The 26,483-nt window shown below is 42.6% G+C and overlaps 1 protein-coding gene across 1 annotated transcript in view; it reads left to right on the top strand.

The window, feature by feature from the left end:
- LOC123783643 (inactive heparanase-2) overlaps positions 1–26,483 on the top strand; it is a 244,803-nt gene that overhangs the window by 91,775 nt on the left and 126,545 nt on the right. The window contains exons 6-7 of the mRNA XM_087862506.1: positions 9,193–9,299; positions 14,788–14,902. Of these exons, the coding sequence (XP_087718632.1) occupies positions 9,193–9,299; positions 14,788–14,902 (222 nt within the window). The remainder of the gene's footprint in view (positions 1–9,192; positions 9,300–14,787; positions 14,903–26,483) is intronic.

The raw sequence follows: 26,483 nt of genomic DNA on the forward strand, positions 1-26,483 counted from the left end.
TAAGCAATGTAACTGTCAAGCAACATGCCAGGTACTTAGGTATTTCTATAAGGCACATATGAAGGGGAAAAAAGTGGCTTTCTCAAGCTGTTTATAGTATAGTAGGGAAGACAGGCAAACAGAAAATTATAATTCAGTTTAATATGGTCAAGGTCAGAGATAGGCTTAAAGAACTTTGGAGCCCAGAGGAGAGATGAATTAATTTTCTAAAGATTTGAGTAAAGTTTCACAGAGGAGGTAACATTTGAAATAAGCCAGAAAAAAAAAAATTAGATAACATGGATGAGGCATGGGTAGGGGAGGAGGCAATCAGTAAAAACCTAAAATGTAGTTGGAAAATGGTAGGTCCACTCTGTATAGTGAACCATAGGTCTTGTGGGGAGGGAGGCAAGAAGAGGGAGCTAAGGAGTCATTATGAAGGGTCTAAGATCCCCAAGTTAAATGAAGCAGCTGGCATGTATCCTGAGGGCTGGTGGTTCTCATTGTCATTCCTCCACATCTAACATACTCCCATGGACAAATCAGTAAAACAGACTAGTGGTTGTGTGTTCTTACTGGCTCCTTAGCTTTTTTTCCCATTAGGGAAACATTTCATAATTTTGGTGAATGATAAGAATGTTATTGTGACATCTTAGAACCCATTCTTTTTCTTTTTCTTTTATTTTTTTAAAGATTTTATTTATTTATTCATGAGAGGCAGAGAGAGAGAGAAGGAGGCAGAGGTGGAGGGAGAAGCAGGCTCCCCACGGAGCAGGGAGCCCAATGTGGGACTCAATCCCAGGACCCTGGGATCATGACCTGGGCTGAAGGGAGATGCTTATCTGACTGAGCCACCCAGATGTCCCTATTCTTTTTATTTTCAAGTAAACCACTCCTTAGATCGCTGCTTTCAATATTATCATAGCACATATCCCAACTAACAACACAGACCTCCATGAGCACATGATGGAGTGCTTCTGCCCGTAATGGGGAGCCAGGGAAGTTTCTGAAGCTGGGGAGGGACCTGGCAAGTTAACAAATGGCAGCATGAGGGATGAACTTGTGGATGAAGAGATTAGAGGTGGGAGACCAAGGGGGAAATGGTAAGATCCAGGACTCAGGAAGGGACAATGAGGAAGGAAGGGACAAAATGGAATGATCCCCTCCTCTTCTAATATAGTGGGTAGGTTAAAGTCAAAAATACACAATAAGAATGGTCAGAAACACAAAACATTACTGTACTCTCACCTGGACCTCTAGTAAATACAATAAGAAGTAAAGAGGCAGGGGCACCCCCAAGAAGAGCGCCGTGCATAGGTGAGGTTATATTACTCAGCCATCAAAAAGAACAATTTCTCAACATTTGCAGCAACATGGACGGGACTGTGGTATCATTAGCAAAAGGAGAGGTAGAGTCTAATAGGCAGATTACTACTGTGGAAGCAGTAATGTACCCTGGAAGTTCTGGGTTTTGCCACACACTGGTTGTGAGATTTTGGGCTTGTTTTTTCTTGAACTTTCTTCATCGACATGTAAAGCCATGCATTGGGAGTAGAGGAAATCTAAGTTCCTTGAAAAATTCAAAGTAATGCTAAGTGAAATAAGTCAAGCAGAAAAAGACAATTATCATATGGTTTCACTCATCTATGGAACATAAGAAGTAGGAAGATCGGTAGGAGAAGAAAGGGAAGAAGAAAGGGGGGGTAATCAAAAGGGGAAATGAACCATGAGAGACTATGGACTCTGGGAAACAAACTGAGGGCTTCAGAGGGGAGGGGGTGGGGGAATGGGATAGGCTGGTGATGGGTAGTAAGGAGGGCACGTATTGCATGGTGCACTGGGTGTTATGCGCAAGTAATGAATCATGGAACTTTACATCAAAAACTAGGGATGTACTGTATGGTGACTAACATAATATAATAAAAAATTATTATTAAAACAAAACAAAACAGAACCAAAAAAAAAAGAAAAGAAGAAGAAGAAGCAGCAGCTTCCTGAAGCGATTTGCCTTCTTCTAACCGTGATTAGGGGACCAGTTCTGGTTACTCAGAGAGCTACTGCTCTTCCCAAAGTCCTGGGGAAGGTTGATTTCCAAGTAGATGAGATGCTGGAATTAATGGACTCCAGGTTCTTTTGGAGGTTGGGCCTCCTGCCAGGGCTGATTAGCCCAGCTGGCCTGTCCACTATTCCTGTTTTATTGCTTCCTTTCTCATTAAGGAAGGTGTTGGGTTTGGATAACCATAAACAACATGTCTGCTGCTATAGGGCTACCATCTCTTGCACAGCCAGTGGCTGAAACCAAGCTCTCTGGAGTCTTTGTTAAAGACTTAGGTCACAGTTTTGGAGAAACAGGAAAAGGAAGCCCAGGTTTGAAAATGTGCCACATAAATGGTTATTTTCCTATTTTTTCTCTTTTTCCTTTCCTTAAAAAAAAAAAAAAATTCAAAGTGGCAGAAAAAATAAAACTTAAAAAAATAAAATAAAATCAGTGCTGTTTTCCCTCATTCTCTCTTCTCTCTCATGCCTGCTCTCTCAACATAGCCACACGGAACAGTCCTGATGTCCTCAACCCCTGAGATGGCAGGAAAGGAAGTTGGAGGCTTCCTTTCACATCAGTCTGCCCCCAGCCGGCCCAAGGAGTCTGAGCAGCCACTGGCCACTTGCCGAGCTGTTCTGTGGGTGCCTCACAGCTCCCTTGTCCACTTGAGCCCAAGGGCCAAAGTCTTATGAGACAACAGAACCCTTGAAAGAGAGCCAGCCACCCAGCCCCTCTCTACCCTCATTCCAGTATTCTCAACACTTGTACTTCTTCGCTGTCCCCAGGCAACGTGTTCCTTAAAATGACCTTCATTGGCACATCATTTCTCACCACGAATTGCACCCTTGTTCTTTCCAGTCCAGCAATTTTCTCTCTTCCAGCACAGGGAGAATCATATTTACTCAGAAAACCACAGTGTTGAACTATAGCCCTCGGTTTCTTAGAGTTTCACTTTCTAAGGGAATTTTGCAGCTGGTTCCATCTGCTTTTCCAGATTTTTTTTTCTCTCCTCTTCTGCCCATGTTGATTTCTTCCCCAGTCCTAACCAGCCCCCGACATGTCACCGTGATGGTCTTCTCTGCTCACGGTAGACACACAATTCATCAAACCTCTCACCATGTCTCCAGCAGCAAATGCTCAGAAAATCCTTGTTGATTTGTACCAACTACTCCCAGAGCCTTTAGTATTAATACTTTCTAGGAATCTCTCCCCTGCAGAACATCTCATAAAGCTGGTTTAGGTTGTACATAAAAGTCCTACCTCACTGTGCTTTTTGTTCACATGGCTTCTCTAGAAAAGGGCAGGAATCACTCCTGTGCTGAGAGTCGATAAATGAACTACTCTGAATGCTAATTATGTTCATGTGAATTATCCATGTGCCTTTTACATTTTAAGCAGACCTTTCCCTGCTAGTTAGCATACATCTGGGCTATTACCTACCTCCACAAACATGTCCAAAAGACAAGCAACCAACTCTAATGTTAGATTGATCCAAACCCAACTTACGTGCTTTAGACAAGAAGAGAGGTCTAGGTTAACACTGGGTTGACTTTAAGAACTTAACAATAAGCCAGATACCTTTCCAAGTGCTTTACAAATATTCGATCATTTAAGTATCATAACATGGTCTGAGATGGATATTATTACTATTCTGATTTTACAACTAATGAAAGTAAAGCACAGAGAGGCCACACAGTGAGTAAACCATAGAATCCAGATTCAGACACTGGCAATCTGAGTGCAAAGTCTGTGCTTTTAATCACTCCTCAGTGCTACCTCACCGATAACAGCAATTTATAAATCGTTTACTTACAAATCCCCCCGCAAGTCGGAAGAGAATTCAGACGAACTTCTGTTTATACAGCGTCTATGTCTCTGCAGAATCTGAGGTACACGGTATTTTACAAAGCCAACCATTTTCCAGAATCAAGTCCTCATTTAAAAGAGCTAGACTTTTAATTCCTTTTGGAATATAAGGATCTCGTACAAATTGATGCCACCTTCCAACTAAATACTCATGACAAATGTCCTCACAGGAAGGTGGTAGGAACATATTGTCTCCTTCTCTTCAATATCAGAACATTATAATAAGCTCAATACATCATAAAATCCGTCTGGTCTCCAGATCTCACTGGGTGGTGATTTACCTTTACCACTTCTGGGGTGGTTGGATTCCATATCCTGGTAAGCAAGGCATACTTCCCTTTCCTTCTCTGAAATTTCCATCTTTCAAAATTCAAGGGGATAGACCGCAGGCCTCATATTCTGAGCTTTAGCAAATAGACATATGTTGGTGTTATCTAGATCTTTATTGCCAGTGTAGGTTTTCATGGCATGCTTTTATTTTTCCTGATCTCCAAGGTTGTTATTTGTATTCCGAGTACTGCTTCCAATACTTTGACCAGTTTAGTTGCCCTGTCTTAGGTCACATAACTTCTTCAAAGAGTGACAGTTTCCTGTTAGCTTGTGCACGGGCAGGTTTGAAATCCGATCAACTTCTTTGTGTGACTAGAGCATGGCAGCCTTCGGTCAAGCGCTCACTCTGTGCCAGGCACTCTGCTAGGAAATAAATACAAGTGCTATCATGATATAGGACCCCTGCCTTCACAAGAAGGAGCCTTTAGTAAATATGGTAAGGAATAAAAGCCAATAGTTCAGGGATTCTAAGAAGTAGTCCACAGACTCCTGGACCCCTTTGTTGGATCATAATTGATAGTTCAGAACCCCACCACCAAACTGTAACTGTAGTTATCACTCTATCTAGCATTAGTTCATTTGGATTCATGCGTCATTGTAGATGGACCCACATACATGTTCATCTGCTAGGTCTGTGCCACTTCCTGTAGCTCTCAGGATCTTCCTGTGATTGGCCAATGTTATTTATCTTTTGATCAGTAGTCAGGATCCTCGACACAACTTTGTCAAGTATTAATCCAGCTCATGGATGAGGAAATTGGGGTTCACAGTGGCTTCAGAAATAACAGAACTTTAAAGTGTCTGTCACTTCACAGTTTTCATTACATGTGTATATATGACCTCATCACAGCTATAGTGACCTTGGCATAAATCATTTCATATCATTTTCTTATTTAAATCCCTCCAGTAGCTTTCCGTCACACTCAGAATAAGAAACATCCGTGCTTTCTTCTCTGACCTTTTTTTTTCCTACTTTGTTTTGCTTTATTTTATTTTATTTTCATCATGATAAGTGTACTCTTTAGTCCCATCCCCTGTTTCCCCAATGCCCCCCTCATCTCCCCTCTGGTAACCATCAGTTTGTTCTCTATAGTTAAGAGTCTATTTCTTAGTTTGTCTCTCCCTCTTTTTTTTTATTTGCTCTTTTGTTTTGTTTCTTAAATGCCACATATTCCACATTCCCTTACTCACTATGCTCCAGATGGTCTTCTCTCTTGGTTCTACAAACAGCCCTGTTTCCATATCTAGTCCTTTTTCTGTGCTGCTCCTCCAGACCCATCAAGGGGCTTGTTCCCTCTTCATGCAGGTCTAGGCTCAGACACCACCTTTCAGGGGACGACCTGAGCCTATTTAAAGTATCCACCCCCGCCCCTCCTGCCAAGTCACTCTCTGCTAGATCATTCTGTTTCATTTTCTTCCCAGCTCTTATTATTTCTAAATTTTTCTCCTTTGTTTACTTTTTATTGTTAGTCTTTTCCCCTTGACTAAAATGTAAGCAAAGAGAGCAGAGTCTTGTTCTGTTCCGCTCACTGCTGTGTTTCTGCCTCTAGAATCTGTTTGGCATGCAGCAGGTGCTCGATAAGTATTGGTTGAGTGAATAAACAAATGCATTTGATAATGTCTTAATGTTTTAGCCCCTTTCTAGCCTGATTTTTAGATATTCTTCTTAGGTAATTTTATCTACTCCAATGGCTTTTTCTACCACTCTGTCTACCTCCAGCTTGACTCTTTTTTTCCGTCTCCCATATTTGTTGTTTACATAATTTTAACTTACATAATCAAAGATACTCTTGACTATTGAGGAATGGGAGCCAAGGGGATCAGCATTAATATTACAAAATGCTAGTACATTTTAACATTTTGTATTTAGAAGGAACTTAGATTCCTCTACTCCCAATGCATGGCTTTACATGTCGATGAAGAAAGTTCAAGAAAAAACAAGCCCAAAATCTCACAACCAGTGTGTGGCAAAACCCAGAACTTCCAGGGTACATTACTGCTTCCACAGTAGTCATCTGCCTAGTAGACTCTACGTCTCCTTTTGCTAATGATACCACACACACAAACACACAGACACACACACACAGAGTTTTATTGAGAGAAAATTCACATACCACGAAACTGTGCATACCCTTTAGAAGTGTGCAATCCTGTAGTTTTTAAGGTATGCACAGAATTGTGAAACCATTTATTTTTTCTTAGAACATGTTCATCACACCCCAAAGCAAACCCATATCTGTTTGTAGTCAATCCCCGACCCCTGCACTTCCCCTCCCCTTCTCCAGCCCTAGGAAACCACTAATCTACTTTCTGTCTCTACCTACTTGCCTATTCTGGACATTTCACGTACCAGAATTGTACAACATGTGGTCTTTTGTGTCTGGCTTCTTTCACTTAGCTTAATGACTTCAAGGTTCATCATGCTATAATTTTACCTTTTTGTTTTGCTTAACCCCTTTTCTCTAACTGCTTTATTTTAATATCTGTCTTTGAGCAAAAATTAAACTCTGAATATCCTGGAAACCAAAGGCAAAAAAGAAAAACACAAATATGTTACTCTACTCTAGTTAGCTATAAAGGGAACACACAGTTTCTCACAAGCACAGTTTTTGTAGCCCTACATTTTGAGGGGAACGCACAGTGCAGTCCAGTTTCACCATACAGCTCTGTCATTTGATCATTTCCTTGTTTCTTGTTTATACTGTCTCCAGTTCCCTTTGGGTTGGGCACTGTGAGCAGTATCGAGAAGGGAGAGAGAACGACCTTGTGGTGTCCTCAGTGACCCTTCTCTTTCTGGGGACAAGGAAGAATTCTTACTTAATTTTTAATAACACTCCAAGTTGACCTCCACTTTTAATTCTCAGGATCTTTGTTCCATTCTTGATCACAATCTTTACTCCCATCTCAAATTTGTGAAATATCTTTACAACTTACTCCTGAAAGGGTCGACACTTTGCCAACCCTGATTCTAAAATAGTTCTCAAATAATGCAAACACGCTAGTAGATGGGGGGAGAGGACAAGCAGTTATACCTAGGGAGAAATGAAAAGAGGAACATGGTTGTTTGCTGATGTCTGTCTCTGGGTTTGGGAAAAGGAAAGTTCTGGCATTTATGCTACATCTCACATTACTTTTTTTCTTTTGGGGGATCTGAGGTGCAGATAATTGAATTAAAACCATGCCCCTCAACTATAGCAGACTATCATCAGTTCCTGAAGAGCCTTTTGTTTTCGTTTTCGCCTTGATCTCTAATCTCTGCTCACATTCACCTCCCTCTTACACGTGCCTTCCTTCTGCATTTGGTACGTGTCCTTAAGAGACATGTATCTTTAGAAACTCTTTTGTTAGTGGATATGAATGAGTAATTATATAAATAATATTGTGACATAAATCTCATTCTGTTGCTATTTTTTTTAACTCACCACTAAATCTTTGAAGCTAATTCATGTTTCTGGATTTATATTGACTTTATTGCTCCAACTGGTGCATAATGTTATATGGTATGTATCCACCACCTTCTACTTTTCCATTCCTCCGGCAGTGGAAACCTGTATCGAACAGCGACATAGTGAACATCCTCATACTTGTCTCCTTAGAGGCCTAAGGAAGAATTCCTTTGGTTTGTATGCCTAAGAGAGGAATTGTTGGTCCATAGGATCCAAATACACTGTTGTCTTTATCCAGCTCTGCTCATGCATAACTGGCATCCTCTCAGTCTTACCTCCCGTACTAACTATTGCTGCAGAGACCAGAGCTGGGCAGGTGCACAAGCTGTCACCAGCTTGGCACCCATGGGATGCGGTACAACCTCGCTTCTCATTTCCTGCTCTAGGACTTCACTAAGGCAGAGATGCAGAACTCAGGGAACCTGCTCAACGCTCATGCCTACACAATTAAGTGGGGTAATGCGGAGGGACAGAGGTTAACAAGCCCAAGGCTACTCTTGACCTTTTGGGGGGTAGGAGCCAAGGGATGAGTATGCTTCTCCTTGAATTCCCCTGGGAGAAAAGTTCTGAGACATAGTTCATAAGACTCTTACCAAGTTCTCCGTGGGGTTGAGTACAAGTTGCCAACAGTGGTTGCCGACTTGAAAACACATTCTGGTACTGGTTTTGCCTTTTCCCTAATTCAGCCCTCTGGTTCCTCATTCCTGCTCCCTGTTATTACTTCCCAAATCAACTATTTATAGATAAGTCTTTGTCTCAGGCTCTGCTTCCAGGGGCTTCCCAGAGTACAACATTATCCCTAAGTACTGCCAGACTGCTGTCTAGGGGATCTGGGCCCTAATCTGGATAGTCTGGCCAGCCTCCAATTTGGGGACCAGACACTGGGCCATTTTAAAACTTCTGCTTGGAAAGCTCCCAAGGTGGGATCTTTCACCTGTGGCTCAGTGACTTTTTTTAATACTTACTGCAGTTATTTTTGAAATGCGGTTGTAATATATATACATGTCTGGTGATTATAAAATATTTCTCCTGAGCATTGACCTCTGCCCTCATGATTTCTCATTTCTGATGTATGGACAGTAGACTCATCCTGGGATGTGCCATAACAGAGTATTAAGAAAATTACCTTATCAATACTTGTTAAAATGGGAATATCACATGATTTATACTTTTGTGAAGGGTGTTGCAGTCAGCTTATGTCCTGGAAAATGCAGTTGTTCTAATGGTCATATTTTCACTTGTGTTTACTTAGGGAAAAATTATCATTTCTTTGAGTGGACATATGTCAATGTTAATGTTTGTGTGTGTTCTGGGTGTGTGTGGGTGTGTGTGTGGGTGTGTGGTACGCGTATGTGCATATGTGTGTGTGTGCATGCCAGCTCACTCTGTGGGGTGAATCATCATGACAAAAGCACAGATCATGACCACCTGGGAACAGGGTACTGGCAGCTCCCTCCAGGGAATGTCTTCCTTCTCACTTGCGAACAACTTTTAAAACTCTCCTATCCCCGTCTGCTTTTGTTGTGTGAACAGGTGGTTAATGCATACACCCCGGGAAAGAAGATTTGGCTTGAAGGTGTGGTGACCACCTCAGCTGGAGGCACAAACAATCTGTCAGATTCCTATGCTGCAGGATTCTTGTGAGTAACATGCAGTTTCACTCCCAGGGACTTTAAGGAAAGAAGGACAGTGAAGTGGTGCTGCTCATTATTCTGCTGGCTGGAGGGGGAGGCTCATTTCCCACTGAAAGTTCTTTATCTGTTCCTTTGTGAATGGGTGTAACCCATTCAACGAACAGTGATGAGTGACTTCTCTAGACACTAAGATGTCAGGTACGGGCATCAGAGTACTACTACAGTAGTAGTTAGTGACCGTAGAGTCATAAGACCTTTATTTAAGGTCTGTCATTCAAAGACAGTGCAGACGACATACAATTTCTCACTTCATTTTCTCCATAGTCCTAGGAGATAGGTAATAGAGGAACAGAGACAGGAGATAAGAAAAAGTGTAGGAGATTAGTGCCATAATAATAATAATTTTAACTCTATGTGCCGCATAATTTCTGAAGTGCTCTCTCTATATCTAGTGACTTAACAACCAGTGATACAGATACTACTGTTTCATAACCACCCAGTGAGATAGGTGTGAGAGCTTGGACTCAAGCCTAGGCAGTCTGCTCCAGAGTCTAGCCTCTTGCCACTACCTTAGACCATCTTTCTTTCTGCCTCACATGGTCTGTCCACAAAAAGAAGTGGTAGACAGGCAAAGGAATCAGGAATTTCTCTGACTGGGAAGATCAGGAAGGGCTTCATGGAGGAAGTAGCATTTGAGGTGGACACAGAAAGATTACTCTGATTTCTATGGGTGGAGAACTGTGGTGATGGTGGAGGGGAGCATTTGAGGCAGAAGGAACATTATGGGAAAAGGCACAGGGGAGGGGAAACGAGTCCTGTGATGAAAGCCTCAGGCGCTGCAGAGATATAGTGAGGGCTGGGGGGGGGAGGGGGGATTCCCCACGAATTGTGGAAGGCCATGAACGCCAGGCAGAGGAAGTGAGTCCTTGTTCTACACTCAGTGGCAAGCCACTGAAGACTTTGGAGGAAGAGAGAGACCCCATCTGACCTGTGTTTCCATGTTGGCTTTGGAAATAGTACACACAAGGGTTTGGCGAGGCCGGCAATGGGACAATGGATTTGAAGGCTTCTGCAGTCATCTGGACGACAGCTTAACACCGGAAGCACAAAGGGCTCTGACTGGCCTGCCAGCATCATGTGGTGGGGACAAACCCCTCAGGACCACGGACTCACCAAGTGACCTGGTCCTGTGCTACTCTAGTCCCGTGGCCCTGGTTATTTGTCTGTGGCATGGTCCTCCTAAGAACTGAGCTATGCCCTCAGCTTTCTGTTTCCTTTCTAACAGCTGTTCCTAATTAAACACATGTAGTTTCCCTCCATTAAGGCAGCTTCTTGAATACATCTGTAAAGGACAAATCAGGGCAGTCAGGCAGATTGTCTTTGCAGATGGAACCCTGGCACATGCAGATAAAGATAATGAGTCTAAAGAATATATGATGATAACGCTGGGTCTTCCATGCCTGTGTTCTCGGCATCTAGCATTGAGTGGCACGGAGCAGTTGTTCGATGAGCGTGGTTCCGTTGAACGAAAGGGAATGAATCGGCATTTGATACAGTGGTTCTGAGAGCCTTCTTTCAAAAATACACTCCTCACCAGGTTTCACTGTGAGCCGTGGAGCAAGGGCAAGAAGCCAGTGGCAGTTCAGACTGCAGGGGCCTCTTAGAACCAACAGAGGAATGGGCTTTTGCTCAGCTGTCATAGACAGACGCTGCTGCTGGGCCCTCAAGCAGCCCAGTTGTCCTGAGTGTTTTCACGAGAATTCTTCCCTTCAGAGAAAGACGTGAAATGAGAAACACTACAGCCCTTCATGGAGGAAGCTGGAGAAAGACCTGCCTTTTCATGAGCACCAGCCAAGTCTCCACAGGTCTCTGAGGTCACTTTGCAAACCCAGATTAACATCGTTGTTCAGGCTTAGGTTGTAGGTCAGGAATCCGGCGTGTAGGATCAGCTACAGATCACGGATCGGCTGAACACTAGCTCACTTGGCTCCTGACCTTCCGCCTTACCTCTTTATCACCCATTTGCTCTCCCCTCTGCTGGCAGCACCCAGCAAAGTGTCCTTTGAGTCTAGTTTTCCAAGAAGCATAAATTGCTTCCTGGGGGGTGGGAGCAGGGGGAATAAAGCATTCTAAGAAGCTCCAGAAGACTAGCAAGTTTCCTTGGAAAGAAGGCATCTTTCAGGCTTTCTTCAATTTATGGCATAATGACAAGCTTCATGCACATTTATGCATGAATCAGAACTTTCTGATTCCAGCCAGGGCTTTGAGACTCTCCAGGGCACTACAGACGTACCCTTGGCATACTGCTGTGTCTCCAGCACCTGGTAGTATCCGCCACCCAGGCAATAGTCAGTCCATTTTTGTGGAATGGAAACTACTGGCTCCAGTAGCCTCCTTGGTGGGATGTACCAGTCATCCTGCCACTTTTCCTTACTTGCTTTGGAAAGGGAGACTTGGAACACCATTTATCTGCCCTCTTCAAGGGCTTATTATTTACAAGAGGAAGAGGATGATAACGTCCCCTAACCGTTCCACTCTGAAAAGCACAGGGAAGCAGGGGTTCTGGTCATAGTCATTTCGAATGCTCCAGACCCTGGATGTATATATAGGATGTGGGTTTGGAAAGGATGATGCATATTCTTCCCTCTCACGTTAGAGTTCCTTCAAAAACTCCCCTTACTAGCAAAAACACCCCCCAGATTTACCAGTTAACTTTTGTTTGTTGAGTATATATATATTCTTTGTGGATCACTGTTATAAGGTCTATCGAGGTCACAAGTAGGAATTTGATACCCTTCCTATAAATGAGTACAGGTATTTACATACCCAGTGCCTTACAAATGACTCGCATGGTCACACAAGCATTTTTGTGTCTATCCTCAATGCTGAGAACAAGGCCTGGCATTTACAGCTGATTAATTCATGTTGAATGAGTAATGAATGAATGAACAAATGGGATATTTAAAATACCAAAATACAGTCCTGTATGGATATCCAGCTGCTGCTAGATGTGATTATGTATTTACTCATCATTTTGTTTCTTTGTTCAGCAAGCGTAGGGATAGAAGGGTGAATAAGATATACTTGTTTTTATAGGTAAATACTTGTTAGATATAAACCCTATCTTACTTGTGCTGCATTGGTGGAGAGAGCACTGATTTAGTGCACCACCCAGAATTCGTGTTATATAGTTCTACCCCAGAATGTTCAATACTGTGTCTCAGTATTAGTATATATTAGTTAGTTAGTTATATAATTAATCAGTTCTATATTTAGTGTAATTAAATCTGCTATCCTGATTTCACAGGATTGGTAAATTAATAAAAATAATAAAGGCAATTAGCGTAAGCATGTGATATCCCAAAAGTAATTTTTTTTATGTCCCAGTCTGAACAACAACAACAACAACAGAAGTTCTGTTGTATTATTGTCAGATTTTCTTTTTGATTTTAAACTTTTGTTTTTGCATTTTGCATTGTTTTATTTTGTTTTTATAATTCTAATTATCAGTAAATATTTGTTAGTTTTTATGAGAACAAAATATAATTGTCAATGTGAAAAAGATTTTAAGATGTTAATAATATCCATTCATAATATAAAAATTAGCAATGCTCTTTATTCCATTAAAGAAAAAGTTTAATTCTACAAGTCACTAATTTGGTGTTCCATATGGTTTCAAATTTGGGAAATCATAGTTATGCATAATTTGTCCCTAGTATGCTGAATGGTGATTCTCAAAGTTCCTTGAATCTAATTTTATCCGGATCAATTTCAACCTAACAAAGACTATGAAGCACCTCCAGTGTGCTAGGAACTGAGATGGGTATTTGGGGTATAAAGCTAAAACATCGTGTCTGTTCTCAGTGAGCTCTTAACCAACTGGGGGACAGCAGAGAAGTAAGGAAGTAATTATCGTGGGCTGGCAGAGGGTATAAATAAGAGTTCTGTGAAGGTACAGAGGTACTACTGTTGGCTGGAACAGCAGAGTTTGGAAGGAGATGACACTTGACTTAGAGATGAACAGATGGGAAGTAATTTGCCAGATGAGGTGAGGTGGGTTAGAGGAGGAGAGAAAGGGAATTCTAAGCAGAAGTTAAAACATGTATGAAGACTCAGGTGAGTATGTGAAAGCATGGTGAGTTTGGGCAGCCTAGAGTAATTATATGTGGCTTAGAACCAGGGAATGGAGTTTAGGGTGAGAGAAGAGGGGAGAAGAAGTGCAGATGAAGGCTCACATGCATGCTCAGGAAAGATTGTGAAACACCTTATCTTTTATACCATGAGACTGAAGTTCTCAGTCACATTTATATATATGAAGCTCTCAGTCACATTTTTATATATATATATATAACTGAATGACATGGAAGAGGAGTTGGGAATCTTATATATATATATATATATCTTATATATATATTTATTTATTCTCAGTCACATTTTATTCTCAGTCACATTTATATATATGAAGCTCTCAGTCACATTTATATATATATATATATATATATATATATATATATATATATATAACTGAATGACATGGAAGAGGAGTTGGGAATCATAGATAGATAGATAGATAGATAGATAGATAGATAGATAGATAGATATAGATATAGATATAGATATAGATATAGATATAGATATAATTACAATTAGAAATTTCCCAAAGTTTTAGAAGTGGGAATACAAAGAGAAAATTAAATGAATGAGTAAATGAGTGAACGAATTGAATGCATAATTAATAAAGGCAGAGTTAGCGGTGGGTGTTGGAACCAAGAGGGCAGTATTTTTGAAGGATAGCACACCCTGGAAAGTGGGTATATGGCATAGTGGAGTATGTGATAACGTGTGAGCAATGCAGGTCCTCCATTATGATGTGTGTGATGGTAGCATGGTTGAAGCTCTGCATGGTTAATTACAGTACCAAGGAAAATTGTTACTGCATTGACTGCTGACAGTGATATATGAGAGATGCAAATGGCTGGACCCTTCTTGCCTAGGTCATAGGAGTATGTGAGTTAGAGTCACATGAACGGTACATGTACAATGACAGGGTGCAAGCAGGGGAGTTTGAGTGATGGAGAGTATAGTGTGTGTGCTCCTGTGATTGTGTGTCCTGTGGCCACGGGGTGAGGAGAATGATATTTAGGCTTACAAGTGGCTAGGGTATTCATTTTATTTGTTAGTATTACAGGGGTAAGATAAGCCATTAGGAACAAGATATTTTATGACCAAGCACAATTCCTTTTACTCCCCTGGACGTCTGTTTCTTTTCCTATAAAAAGATGAGGTTGGATTTGATAATCCCTAAAACATCTCCCAGCTGTACTCAATGCTTAAAATAATCTTCACTTTTAAATAATCTTCGCCTTTAAAGTACTAGGTAAATTTCATGGTGGGGGTTGGTGTATATGTGTGTGTGTTAGCCAATTCCTGTGGAGCTTGCTATATGCAATTTTTAAGATGTATTGATGTAGCATTTTTTTTCCTGTTTTTTTAGGTGGTTGAACACTTTAGGAATGCTGGCCAATCAGGGCATTGATGTCGTGATACGACACTCATTTTTTGACCATGGATATAATCACCTCGTGGACCAGAATTTCAACCCATTACCAGTAAGTGTGAGATAAAGATTCCCAACTCCTCTTCCATGTCATTCAGTTATTTTGACCATGCCTTGTTCCACACTGGGAGAATTTTTCTCCTCCCTCTGTAACCAGGTAATTTCATAAATTGGACAGCAGAAGTATTCATGTCTTTGTTCTCTTGACCCATTTCACAGACTTTTGGCTTCACTACACACACACACACACATCTGTATACACACACTCATATATACATATGCATATGTGCACATACACATATACATTTATGTATTTATTTACTACTATTATTTTAACAAACCTTGTGCAGTTGTGATTCCACATCTACTTGTGGCCTGTTTGAACTCTGCTTGAGAGTGAATTTTTCCAGATTGTTTTCTTTTAATGCTAATAGGAGACATTATCTAACATCAGATGCAACATGTTGAAAGCACGTGGGAGCGTGCTGGCCCGGATCGGATGCAGTAGGAACCGTCTCTTAGGGAGTGGCTGGGGTGCACTCGCAGTTGGTGTTGACCCCTATGTGACAGTGAGGGCATTTGCCAAGGACGCCAAATCCCCTAGGACAGAGAAGGGACGGGAAGGCTAAAGAAGCCTGGCAAGAGCAGAGATCGTGGTTTGTTGGGTGAGCGTACTGGCCAGTCAACGAGATCCCACTTAGTCCAGAGAAGCTGCACTCATCAAAAATATTACACGGGTCATCTTTTTCACGGACATCATGGTCACGGGGAAAGGTCAGACTCCTCTCATTAGCTCATAGACTGTCAGAGCTGGGATTCCCCTTTGAGGAGATCCAGTTGCACCTCCTATAACAGAGGAGCTGATAGTCCGAGTAGAGGGGAGAGGAAGATATAAAACCAGGTCTAGAATCGTTCCCTGTGCTGTAGTCCAGTACTCTTCCTACAGAATTACTCCTGCGCTTGGATCCACAGTAAGCAAACCCAACTAAAACCCGTGGGTGTTCCTGCCATCTGCTTCCCTCTGCCTATTTCCACCCTGCATTCCCCTCATTTTCACCCCTGACCTGAGCCAGGAGGCTTCCAAGCCCAGAACAGAGAGCAGCTTGGCACCCAATGGTACCATTTCCGTGTTTCAAAAGAATCCCTATAGATTAGAGGACGAAGTAGTTATTGTAGCACGGATTGTACATGACTCCAGTTAAGTCACAAATATTAGAACTGACTGACACCATTGCTTTTATTCACAGGGCCAGGCTACCTCTCTCAAAGTGTGTGTGTGTGTGTGTGTGTGTGTGTGTGTGTGTGTGTGTGTGTAGCAGTGGCTAGTGTACAGTGGAGAGGGAATTTTCAGGTTGGAACCACATGATTTTTTGTTTGTTTGTCTGAGCTTATAAACCTGCGGAGATAAAACAAAATAATAACTAGAAAAGTCTCTATGAAGTGTTAGCATTAAACAAATACATTGTCACACAAAAATAAATATTTGTTGACCATCAGGCACTGGGGAGGAGACTATTAATAAATAAATGAATAAACAAATAGTAGAGTACTATAACGAGGAGTCAGTGAGGGCTCCTTTGGAGTGAGTGTATAGGAAGGCTTCTCTGAAAGGTGACGTTTAGGCCAAGAGCCCAATGACAAGAAAGAACCAGCCATGTGGATTTTTCAGGCAGGGGAAGAGGCTAGCACAAAGGCTCCAAAGCGGGAATGGACTTGCATGTTTGAGGAAACGCAAGGACACCAGAGTGATGGGGGCCTGGCAGAGAAGGGGGGACTGGTTGGACATGAGGCCACCAGGGGTCAGATCCCATAAGGCTTTGTAAGCTAACAGGAGTTTGACTTTATCATACATAGTATGAAAAGCCAGTGGAGGGTTTTAAGCAGGGAAATAATATGATCTAGCTTATATTTTTAAAATGTCACTCTGGTATAATTAATGCATCAACTGTTAGTTATCATTGTTTTAATAATGTGGGTAATACTTAATAATTTACAGACCACTTTCATATATGGTACCTCAGTAATGCTCCATCCATTCTGTCCTCCCTTTTCTCTGTCCTTCCTTCTTGCCTCATTCCCTCCCTCCCTCACTCAAATCTCATTCCCTCCCCTTATCGTGTACTACATGCTGATCGTTGTTCCTGCAGTGGGCCTCCTTGATGAACCAAAAAGACAAGGTCCCTGAACTCTTGGAGCGTATAAGCTAATAAAGCGTAGTGAGAAATGGAAAATAAATAAACATAAAAACAAGATAATTGCACTTTTTGGAATTGCTCTGAAGAGAGGCTGGTGAAGAGAAGCTAGGGTTCAATGATGATATTAAGTGGCTTATCCAAGGTCCAACAAGCACTGGGAACTGGGACTCTCGGAGTTTTGCTGTTCTAAATCTGATTTTCTTTTCTCTTCCTTATGGTACTCTTTGGTGTCTGTCCTATGGTCTGAGGCCAATATTTGCCTCTATTGGGTCTGGAGATGGAAATGGACATCTTAAGGAACGGGAGAGAAGAAAACCCTAGGCTAGAAAATGATGGTCTTTGGATGACTAGACGGGCTGGATTTCCAGAGATGGACAAACCTGGGTTCCATGTCAGCTCTCTGTGTGCCTTTGCTGGCTGTGTGCAGGTTAAAGACGCAAGTCCTCATGGCTGTGTTCTCCTCACATGAGAGTTGCTGTGGGTAACTGCCTTTCAAAGCGTGGCACAAGAGGCCTCCGTTGATACGTGGTGGCCGCAGAGCTCACTCAGGTCCGCGGGAAGCTAAAACAAGTCCCACTGATTCAGCACAAAAGCTCCAATGAGCTGGGCAGCTGTATTCCTGGTAACACCAACTCTAATAAAGAACTCGAACGTAAAAGCACGTAAGGTAGCAGGCTTTCTTTTTATCTTTCTTTGCACTAATAAACTCTGCACCTTATAAGTAGAGCACTCAGCAGCGGGGAGAGTGTGTCCGAAGTCTCCCCTGGAAAGAATTTCTGAGGCTAGACCAGGGCACCAGCCGAACAGACTGCCAGCAGGCCCTTGGAACAGGTAATGGAGGCGGACCTGGGTGCTGTGCTGGCCACCACTTCAGAGGGCTGTGCAGCTGATAACCCGACATTGCCAATAAAAACTTGTGGATTTTACATGGTGATGAAACCTTCAAGAGAGTTTGTTAAGAGCTTAGGGGATCGGTGAGTGTGCTTTGATTGTCTCCCAGAAAAATCTGTAATTTCTATTTAAGTTTCTTCAAACTCAGCTCAGTATTTAAGGAAAGGGGAAAGGATCTTATTAGCAAACACTGTTTTGTTTTTGTTTTTGTTACTGCTCTTACATAAACTTAGAAAAAGTGAGGATAGTGGCCTAATGGCTCCTCAGCCCAGATCCCATAGGAGCCCTCCACCTGCCCAGTCGACTTCGATCGCAGCTTGTGAGATTCTAGCAGCTCTGGCAAAGTCATCCCAGTAGCACCCTTCCAGTCTAGGGTAAGAGGAAAGACGAGGCTGGCCCTTTAAAAAAGAAACTTGTCTTCAGAAAAGAGCATTTCCAACTATATCCCATGTTCATTATGGTGGTTCTTCTAGAAAAGTGCCAACACTCCTACCGTTGGAGATTTTCGCTCTCCTGGGAAGAGGAGGACATTTAGTTCAGCAGTCCTTCGTCATCGACTCCCACCCTTTCCCCTGACCCTCCTGCCATTGGGAAAGAGGGAACGTGTGAGTCTCCACAGCCAGTCAGCCAGTCAGGGGCTCCCTTGGGAGTAAGTGATGTTTGTGTAGAAGAGATCTGCACATTTGGTGGACATAGTCCAGACCCCACCAGCCGTGGGCATTTCTCCTAAGAGAGGCTTTTGGAATTTAGCTTGCTGCTTTTTTTAAGAGCTTGATTTACAGAGCTTCCAGGGAAAGGAATGGTGAGTTACTAGTCAACATCTTTTTAACTCCCACGCCAGCCAAGCAAATATAATTCAATTCAAAAAACACTGACACTTCAAATGTGTCTGGCTCTGTGCTAGGTGTTCTGGGGACACACAGATAAATAAGATATGGTTCCCCCATCTGCAGAGCTAACAGTCTGGCGTGTGTTTGTGTTTGGGGATTACGGTTTAGTTCTCTGTCTAGAATAGAACAGCTAGTTCACAGTGGACTGCGTTTTCTGTACAGGGTGTCATGGTGGTGATATTTATATTTGCGGTCACGTTCTTTTTTGCCGACTGTCACTGCTGAATAATAATAATACACATTCAGTTCAGCTCAATACACATTTATTGAGCACTTACTGTGTACACTGTTGTAGAATATAGTCGGTGGTCATGGACTGGAGTCCTACCCACTAGTTTATGGGGGCTCCAGTGTATGGCTGTGGTTCCCACAGCAACATGCTCTCAGCCAAGCCTTCACTGTTCAGATGTCATTTGGCTTCTGGACGGAAACTCTGAATCTTAATGGTGCCTACCTAACTCTGCCGGTTAGCCCGTCCCAGGGATGAGATCCTAAGTGCTCCATCCTTGTTTCACTTGGAAATGTTTAACAGTGCCCCTATGCACTGCACAGCTGCAATGCAGACACAGGGGCAGCTTAAATCTGTCCCTTTCCTGAGGAAGAACGTCTAGTTACAAACCCCATGCTCCACTGGTGCTCGGTTAATGCACAGTTTCTTCTTGTAAGAACAACACCACTTATGCAGGAGGCCTCACGGGGAGTAGCAGGGGCTTCTACTCCTGACTCTGCCATTAATTAGACGTGTATCTTTGGTACCAGTTTTCTCGTCACTTAAATTTCAGTAAAAATGTCTTCTCTATCTGCCTCCAAAAGATATTATTACAATCCTTGAGAAAATTACGGAGGACAATGGGATTCCAATTTCATATATATTCATATGCAGAGAAAATTACTGGAATCTCTTCATACATCTAAATGAAAAAAGTGGTTTTCTTTGGATAGTAGGATTACAGACAGTTTTAATTTTCTTCTTTGTGGATTTTTTTTTGTATGTAAAATTGCTGCAGTTAGCATTATTGCTTTTTTAATCTGAAAAAAATATAAAGGCTAATTTTAAAAGAAAAAATAGAGTGTTTTGAAAAAAATCAAGTGCTTTAAATAATTAAGCAAATATTATCTCAGCCTCCTTCATTTATCATTCATGATTCATTCATTCATAAACACTTAGTACACTTATGCTGTATGCTAGATACTGTGCTGGGCCCTGGGGACACTGTCCCTGCCCTGAAGGAGCTTACAGTGTAGATGGGAGATAGAGGAGTCAGCAGGGACTGTGGCAGAAGTGCCTTAGCAGGACAGAAGAGGAACAGAAGCCAGCCTGGGTGGAGGGCAGGCGTGGGATATCAAGGAAGGCTTTTTGGAGATAACGCCTGAGCTGGACCTTGAAGGAGAAGGACAAGTTAGCCATAGGAAGAAGAGTTTGGGGTCTGGGGAGGATCTTCCGAGCAGAGGCAATAGCGTGTGCAAAGGGACAGGGGCATTCGTTTTCCAGAGAGTCACAGTGGATGGATTATGAAAAATTTCTTAGGAAAGCTTTTCCCATTGCTGTCCAGTGGCCACACAGGGTGTGTGACAATTAAAGAATTTCAGAGCTATCCATCTGGAGGTGGTGGGGCGGAGGAGGTGCAAAACCTAGCCAAACCAGCCTGTGACCTGTTTCTTGGTGTAGCTTCCGTTCTTTTTCTTTCTGTTCCCGTGGGAGCCATCAGGAAGATGAAAGAAGCAGAGCGTACCTGTTTAGGGGTAGCTGTGATGTGAAACCCAATCCTCTCATTAGAGGCCCTGACAAAGACTTCTCCGTGAGCAGCCTTTCTTTGTGGGGCCCTGTGGCTGCTGAGGGAAGGGCATGCACGCTGTACGATCAATCACTAGGACCCAGGCCGGCTCCTGGCAGTGGCCGTAGCTCCTGGGCTGCGTGCCCAGTGGTCATGACTTGCTTCTTTCCTCTTCTGTGCCTCTAAACCCTGGCCTCCCAGCTCGGAGCTTGTGCCTGCACCATCAGACCAGGCAGGCAGCTCTTTTGCCTCTAATGCTGTAAATAGAAGCCCCTCTGATTTTTAACTACCGGTCCTCATCCTTTGTTTTTGTATCAACCTGAGTGGCACGCATGCGACATCAGCCACACACCTCGATACTTGTAAGGGCTAACCCCGGGGGGGGGGGGGGGGCTGCCGCTGAAGCAGGAAGTCGCAGGCACGGTGTGCGGCCCTGCGGTGCTCCCGTCGCTGGAGTCTTCAGTTCCTGCTTTGGAAAAGGGGACTGACTAGGCTGGGGTTGGGAGCACTGAAAACTATTGTCTTTGGAATAAGACTGAGCTGCGTTTCAAACCCAGCTCTCCCATTTACTGGCTTCCTAAACCTCAATAAACATCAACTTCCCCTCGTAAAATGGAGGCAAGAGTAGTGTCCAGCTCACAGCGTTGTTGGAAAGAATTGAACAAGCCAACGCCTGTGCATCTTTACCACATACTAAATACTCAATAAATGTTAGCTGCTGTTATTATTTATAAAGTCACTTTGTAAGTGTAAAATGCGGTAAGTCTCAGTAATAATTATAAATAATGTGAACTTAACTGTGGTGAGAAAATATACATTTGCATATTTGTACTGATAATCTGGAAATCAACTCAAGTATGATAACTAAAGTATGAAGAGTAGATATTTTTTGCAAAAATTAAATTACTAGAAAACTAGAAGAACAACAAAAAAAGGAAAGCTGTGATCCTTGCCCTTGAGGAATTAACTGCAAATGGTTAAAGACAAACTAAAAATTACTATTTATTTTCCTCCTGAGAAGATGCTGCCAACCTTCCCCAGTGAAGGCAATTAAGGCAGTAACCACACTGCAATCCCAGCTCTAACACCTTCATTTGCTATTTATAAATGGCCCAATAAGCCCTGGAAACCATGATATGTCACATTGAAGTGCTAATGACAGCACATTATGTGAATCACTGAGAAGCAACAATTGAAAATCTCTCTCTGCCATCAACCATTTATATTGTTCCCAGATTGCAGTACTGAGGGATTACAGCTACGGCAAGGAGTGCGGCAACCTAAATAAATTAAGGAGAAGAAGCAATTACAGCCCCACAGCCTTTGAGCTCAGGAGCAGAGTGCCATCCTCGAAGCAACCTTCACATGATGGAGGAGCAAGGCAAGCTCTGGAAATGAGAAGAGCTGCACCTCACCTAGCCTCATCAGGTCGCCTAAAACACCTGAAAACATTATCTAAAAATAATCTGACCAGGAAGAGAGGAAGGGAGGGACAGAGGAAGGGAAAAGAGAGGCGAGAAGAAACAGAACGAGCTTTGGTGGGTTGGAAAGATCTCTGGCAAGTGCCACAATATAACAAACTTAAAGTTATTTCTTTTTTTTTCTTTTTTTTTTTTTTTTTTTTTAAAGATTTTATTTATTTATTTGACAGAGATAGAGACAGCCAGCGAGAGAGGGAACACAAGCAGGGGGAGTGGGAGAGGAAGAAGCAGGCTCATAGCGGAGGAGCCTGATGTGGGGCTCGATCCCGGAACACCAGGATCACGCCCTGAGCCGAAGGCAGACGCTTTAACCGCTGTGCCACCCAGGCGCCCCTAAAGTTATTTCTTAAGCATTCGGTTGCAAACACTATGGCACGATGTGCTCTGGTTATGACATTTAGGAACCAACAAGTAGGACTCTGACAGAAGTGACCTGAGAGCCAAAGATAATACATGATGTCCTTTCAAACTCAATTATGTTTTTGTTGTTGCTTGTGTAAATAAAAACAGAAGTCTTTTAAAATAGAAATAGAACACATACACATAAATTTTGTTTTTAGTTCTTCCTTAAATACACTACACTATTTATAAATTTTTAAAAACTATCCATCATTAGGTGCCTCACTTTCAACTAATACTGTCTCTGTTTATTTCATCTCTGATTTGGTGGGTTGTTTTTTTTTTAAGATTTTTTATTTATTTATTTTGGGGGGGTGCGCACGAGTGGCAGGAGGGGCAGAGGAAGAGGAAGAGGGAGAGAATCTCAAGCAGACTCTGCGCTGTGTGCGGAACCCAACGCAGGGCTCGATCCCACTACCCGAGATCGTGACCTGAGCTGAAACCAAGAGTCAGACACTCAACTGACTGAGCCACCCAGGTGCCCCTCTGATGTGGTTTTAAGCATTGAAAGGATTGAGTAGAACACATCATTCTAACTCACTCTACACTGAACTTGAGGAGACCTGTCTACTCCAGAACTCCTTGCTCTCATCTTAATGTCAAAATCCTTATAGCCTTTCTTCATTAGAACAGTGATTCTCAAGCCTATGCACATTACAATCACCTGGGGGGGGTGTTTAAAAAATACCTAAGTGTAGGTACCACCTCTGGGGGTTCTGAGTCAGCTGGTCTGTAGAAGATACCCAGTGCTGGTACTTTTTAAAGATCCCCAGGTGACTCTAATGTGCAGCCAGATTTGAGCACCACTGGGTTAGAAGTTTCCAACTACCCTGATTAAATAGAAATTACCTTTCCCCTTTTCTCTCTTCTTTTGTACTCAGCCTTTGCTTCACCTATCAAGATATTAACAAAATTTTAATACGATCTATCATTAATTCATTTGACAAATATTTATTGACTATTATTTGCCAGACACTGTTCTGGTTTGTGAGGAAATAGAGGTGAAGGAGAAAGACAAGACCACTCCCTCACTGGAGATTACAGTCTAGTAGTGGAGACTAAAAATAAACAAGTAAACTAACAAATAATTAATTTAAAATTCAGAATGGTGTGTAGGAAGCAAGCAGCCTGCTAAATTGAAGAATAATGAGGAGAGAATAGTGCTTTAGAAAGTGTGGTCAAGGGGCGCCTGGGTGGCACAGCGGTTAAGCGTCTGCCTTCGCTCAGGGCGTGATCCCGGTGTTATGGGATCGAGCCCCACATCAGGCTCCTCCGCTATGAGCCTGCTTCTTCCTCTCCCACTCCCCCTGCTTGTGTTCCCTCTCTCGCTGGCTGTCTCTATCTCTGTCGAATAAATAAAATCTTAAAAAAAAAAAAAAAGTGTGGTCAAGGCAGTCTTCAAGGAAGAGGCAGCTAGCCGCTGGAGGAGCTGACGGGAGAGCGCAGCAGTCTCTCCAAGGGAGAAGCGTCCGCAAAGGCTGCTGTGGGGAGAGGCTCAGCCACAACACACGTCAGAGGTCCTGCAGTGGCTCTGAGACCACCCTGAGGCCTGGCCCACCTACAGTCTGGCACAGACAGCCAGTGAACTGCCTGGGTCAGTTTATCTTGGTTCAGGCTCTCCCTGCACCTACCTGATTCCTACTCCATGCTTGGCAAACCATTTTGCTCCCTGTCTCTTTGTGAGAATAATGGTGGTGTATCCTGCTACTTGTCCCTCCGCCTGGAATCCTCAGCTGAGCCTAAGGCCTAAGCCTACCACCCACATGGCCATCTCCATGGGCACCTTTAATCACCTCCCCAGGCTTTGAAACAAGAATGGCAGAATAATGACACTTGTGGAAGCTGGCAATGAACATTTGGGAATTTGTCATGCTATTCTATTTTTGTGTACATTTAAAAATGTCAGTGATAATTTTTTAATGTCCTCATGCTCGGGTGTTATGACATATACAAAGGAAAAGCACCATTTTAGTTGTTCTGGGACATAAAGAATAAAGTCAGATTCTTTCTCTCCATGTTTACAATCTGTTTGGCGTGACAAAACATAGAGCCTGGGAGAGAGAGCTAATAGATGTGATGATGTGAATGTCTGTCCTGTTGGCTCAGTATCTCCAGAGCCAGAACTCTGTGTAGGAGACATTACTATTGACTGGAGGGAAGGGGCTGGAAGGGAGAATTGGGAAAGGCCTGTGCAACATGTCCTGAGTGGACATTTGTGATATTAATTACCCAAAGAATGCATGCTCCTAAGAAAGCTCTTGCCCTGTGGTGCTGAGACCATAAGAAGGAAGGAGTGCCTTAGGATGGAAAGAAGAACAGGAGTTCTAGATCTGATATCAGGTTCTGCCACCAACTCATTCACCCTGGGCCACTGGGTGCTCTGGGTCAAATGTGGGTGTTGAACATGACTATTTGAGGTCCCCTTCAGCTCTGATGTTTTTTGATTCATCTTTAAGACTTCCTTCCCAGTATCTTCAGACAGACCTCCCAGCTGAACTTATATTAATAAAACCTTTAAAATAAAAGTAAAAGCATGCCTGGGTGGTGCAGTCAGTTAAGTGTCTGACTCTTGGTTTCGGCTCAGGTCACGATTTCGGGTCGTGGGATCGAGCCCGGTACGTCAAACTCTGTGCTCAGCATGGAGTCTGCTTAAGACTCTCTCTCCCTCTGCCTCTCCCCCACCCCCTAACTCTCTCTCTTTCTCTCACTCTCAAATAAATAAATAAATCTTTTAAAAATATTAAATAGCACTATTTCACTTTTAAATCATTCAGGGAGGAAACCCTCTTTTCTTAAGGCTCTTGTAGCCGTGTTACAGCAGCTAACGCCGTCTTTTGTTATCAGGGTTGTTTGGGTGCATCTAACTTCCTTTCTCTGACTGTGAGCTCCTTGAAAACAGAAACCACCTTTCCTATCCTTATATTCCCCATAATGCCCGCTCACAAGCAATCCTTACTGCACTCTAAAGATGCTCAGTGACTGGGATTCTAGGGGCTGCAGGGCACTGCTCAGTAATGGAAATATGGAAGGTGAGCTTTTACTGTCAGGTGTTGTGTGCACACTGGGAGGCAGTAGAGCTTGGTGCTTAAGAGACTGGGCTCTGGAGTCAGACAGATCTGGATGGGAATTCCAACTCTAATGTCTACTTGCTACATCGCATTTGGCGGATTCCTCATCTTCCACCATCTGTATGATGGGGATGCTAATAATCTGTGCCTCGCCTGACACTTAGTAAGTACATAATAATGCGACCATTGTTATCTATTTTAAACACATGAAAACTATTCCTTGGAATTGGATGAAATTCTAATATCTTGGGAAGGATGGAAACGTGGGAAACAGCCATCCCAAAAAGTAGGTACTAACAAATTATAACTAACAAGAAATATTTTAGTTACAATAATGTTAGTTGGCAAATATAGACTGTTAGAATCTTCAAAATCCTTCAAATATCATTTCATACTTCTTAAGCCTATCTAATAATAGTTTTCTTCTTTGGCTTCTTTGACTTTATTCTTTATGTCCTGCCGTAAGTTTCCATAGCTCATGTCCATCCATTAAATCATCTGGCCTTTCCAACTTCCTGATAAGGCAGGTGGGATAGATAAACCCATCCTGTTTGGCAGAGAAGAAAACTGAGGCCAAGAGAGGCCCAGCAACTTACTCCAGGGAACACAGCAAGGTAGAGCCAGTGCTTCTGAGTTCTGTGATTCTTCATTACTACTTCGTTTTTCTCTCTCGTGGTTCTGCCACAGCTTTGTCAAGTCAAGAATTCAGCCAAAGCAGATAGGAATGTCTATGAGGAAACAGAAAAGCTGGCTTCAAGGTAAAATAAAATGATCCAGGAGATAAAACCTGGAATTTAACAGTGGCTGACTCTTGTAGATTTACATTTTGACTGAATAATGAATAAAAAAAAGAAAGGAACAAATTTTCAATTTCATGCAGCAGTAGGTTAGTTTCACTGCCTATATTGAATGTATTAAGAGAGCAATATAAAGG

The sequence above is a fragment of the Ursus americanus genome, chromosome 6 (assembly GCF_024610735.1).
Source record: "Ursus americanus isolate L20-20 chromosome 6, mUrsAme1.1.p, whole genome shotgun sequence".
NCBI classification, from domain to species: Eukaryota; Metazoa; Chordata; class Mammalia; order Carnivora; family Ursidae; genus Ursus; species Ursus americanus.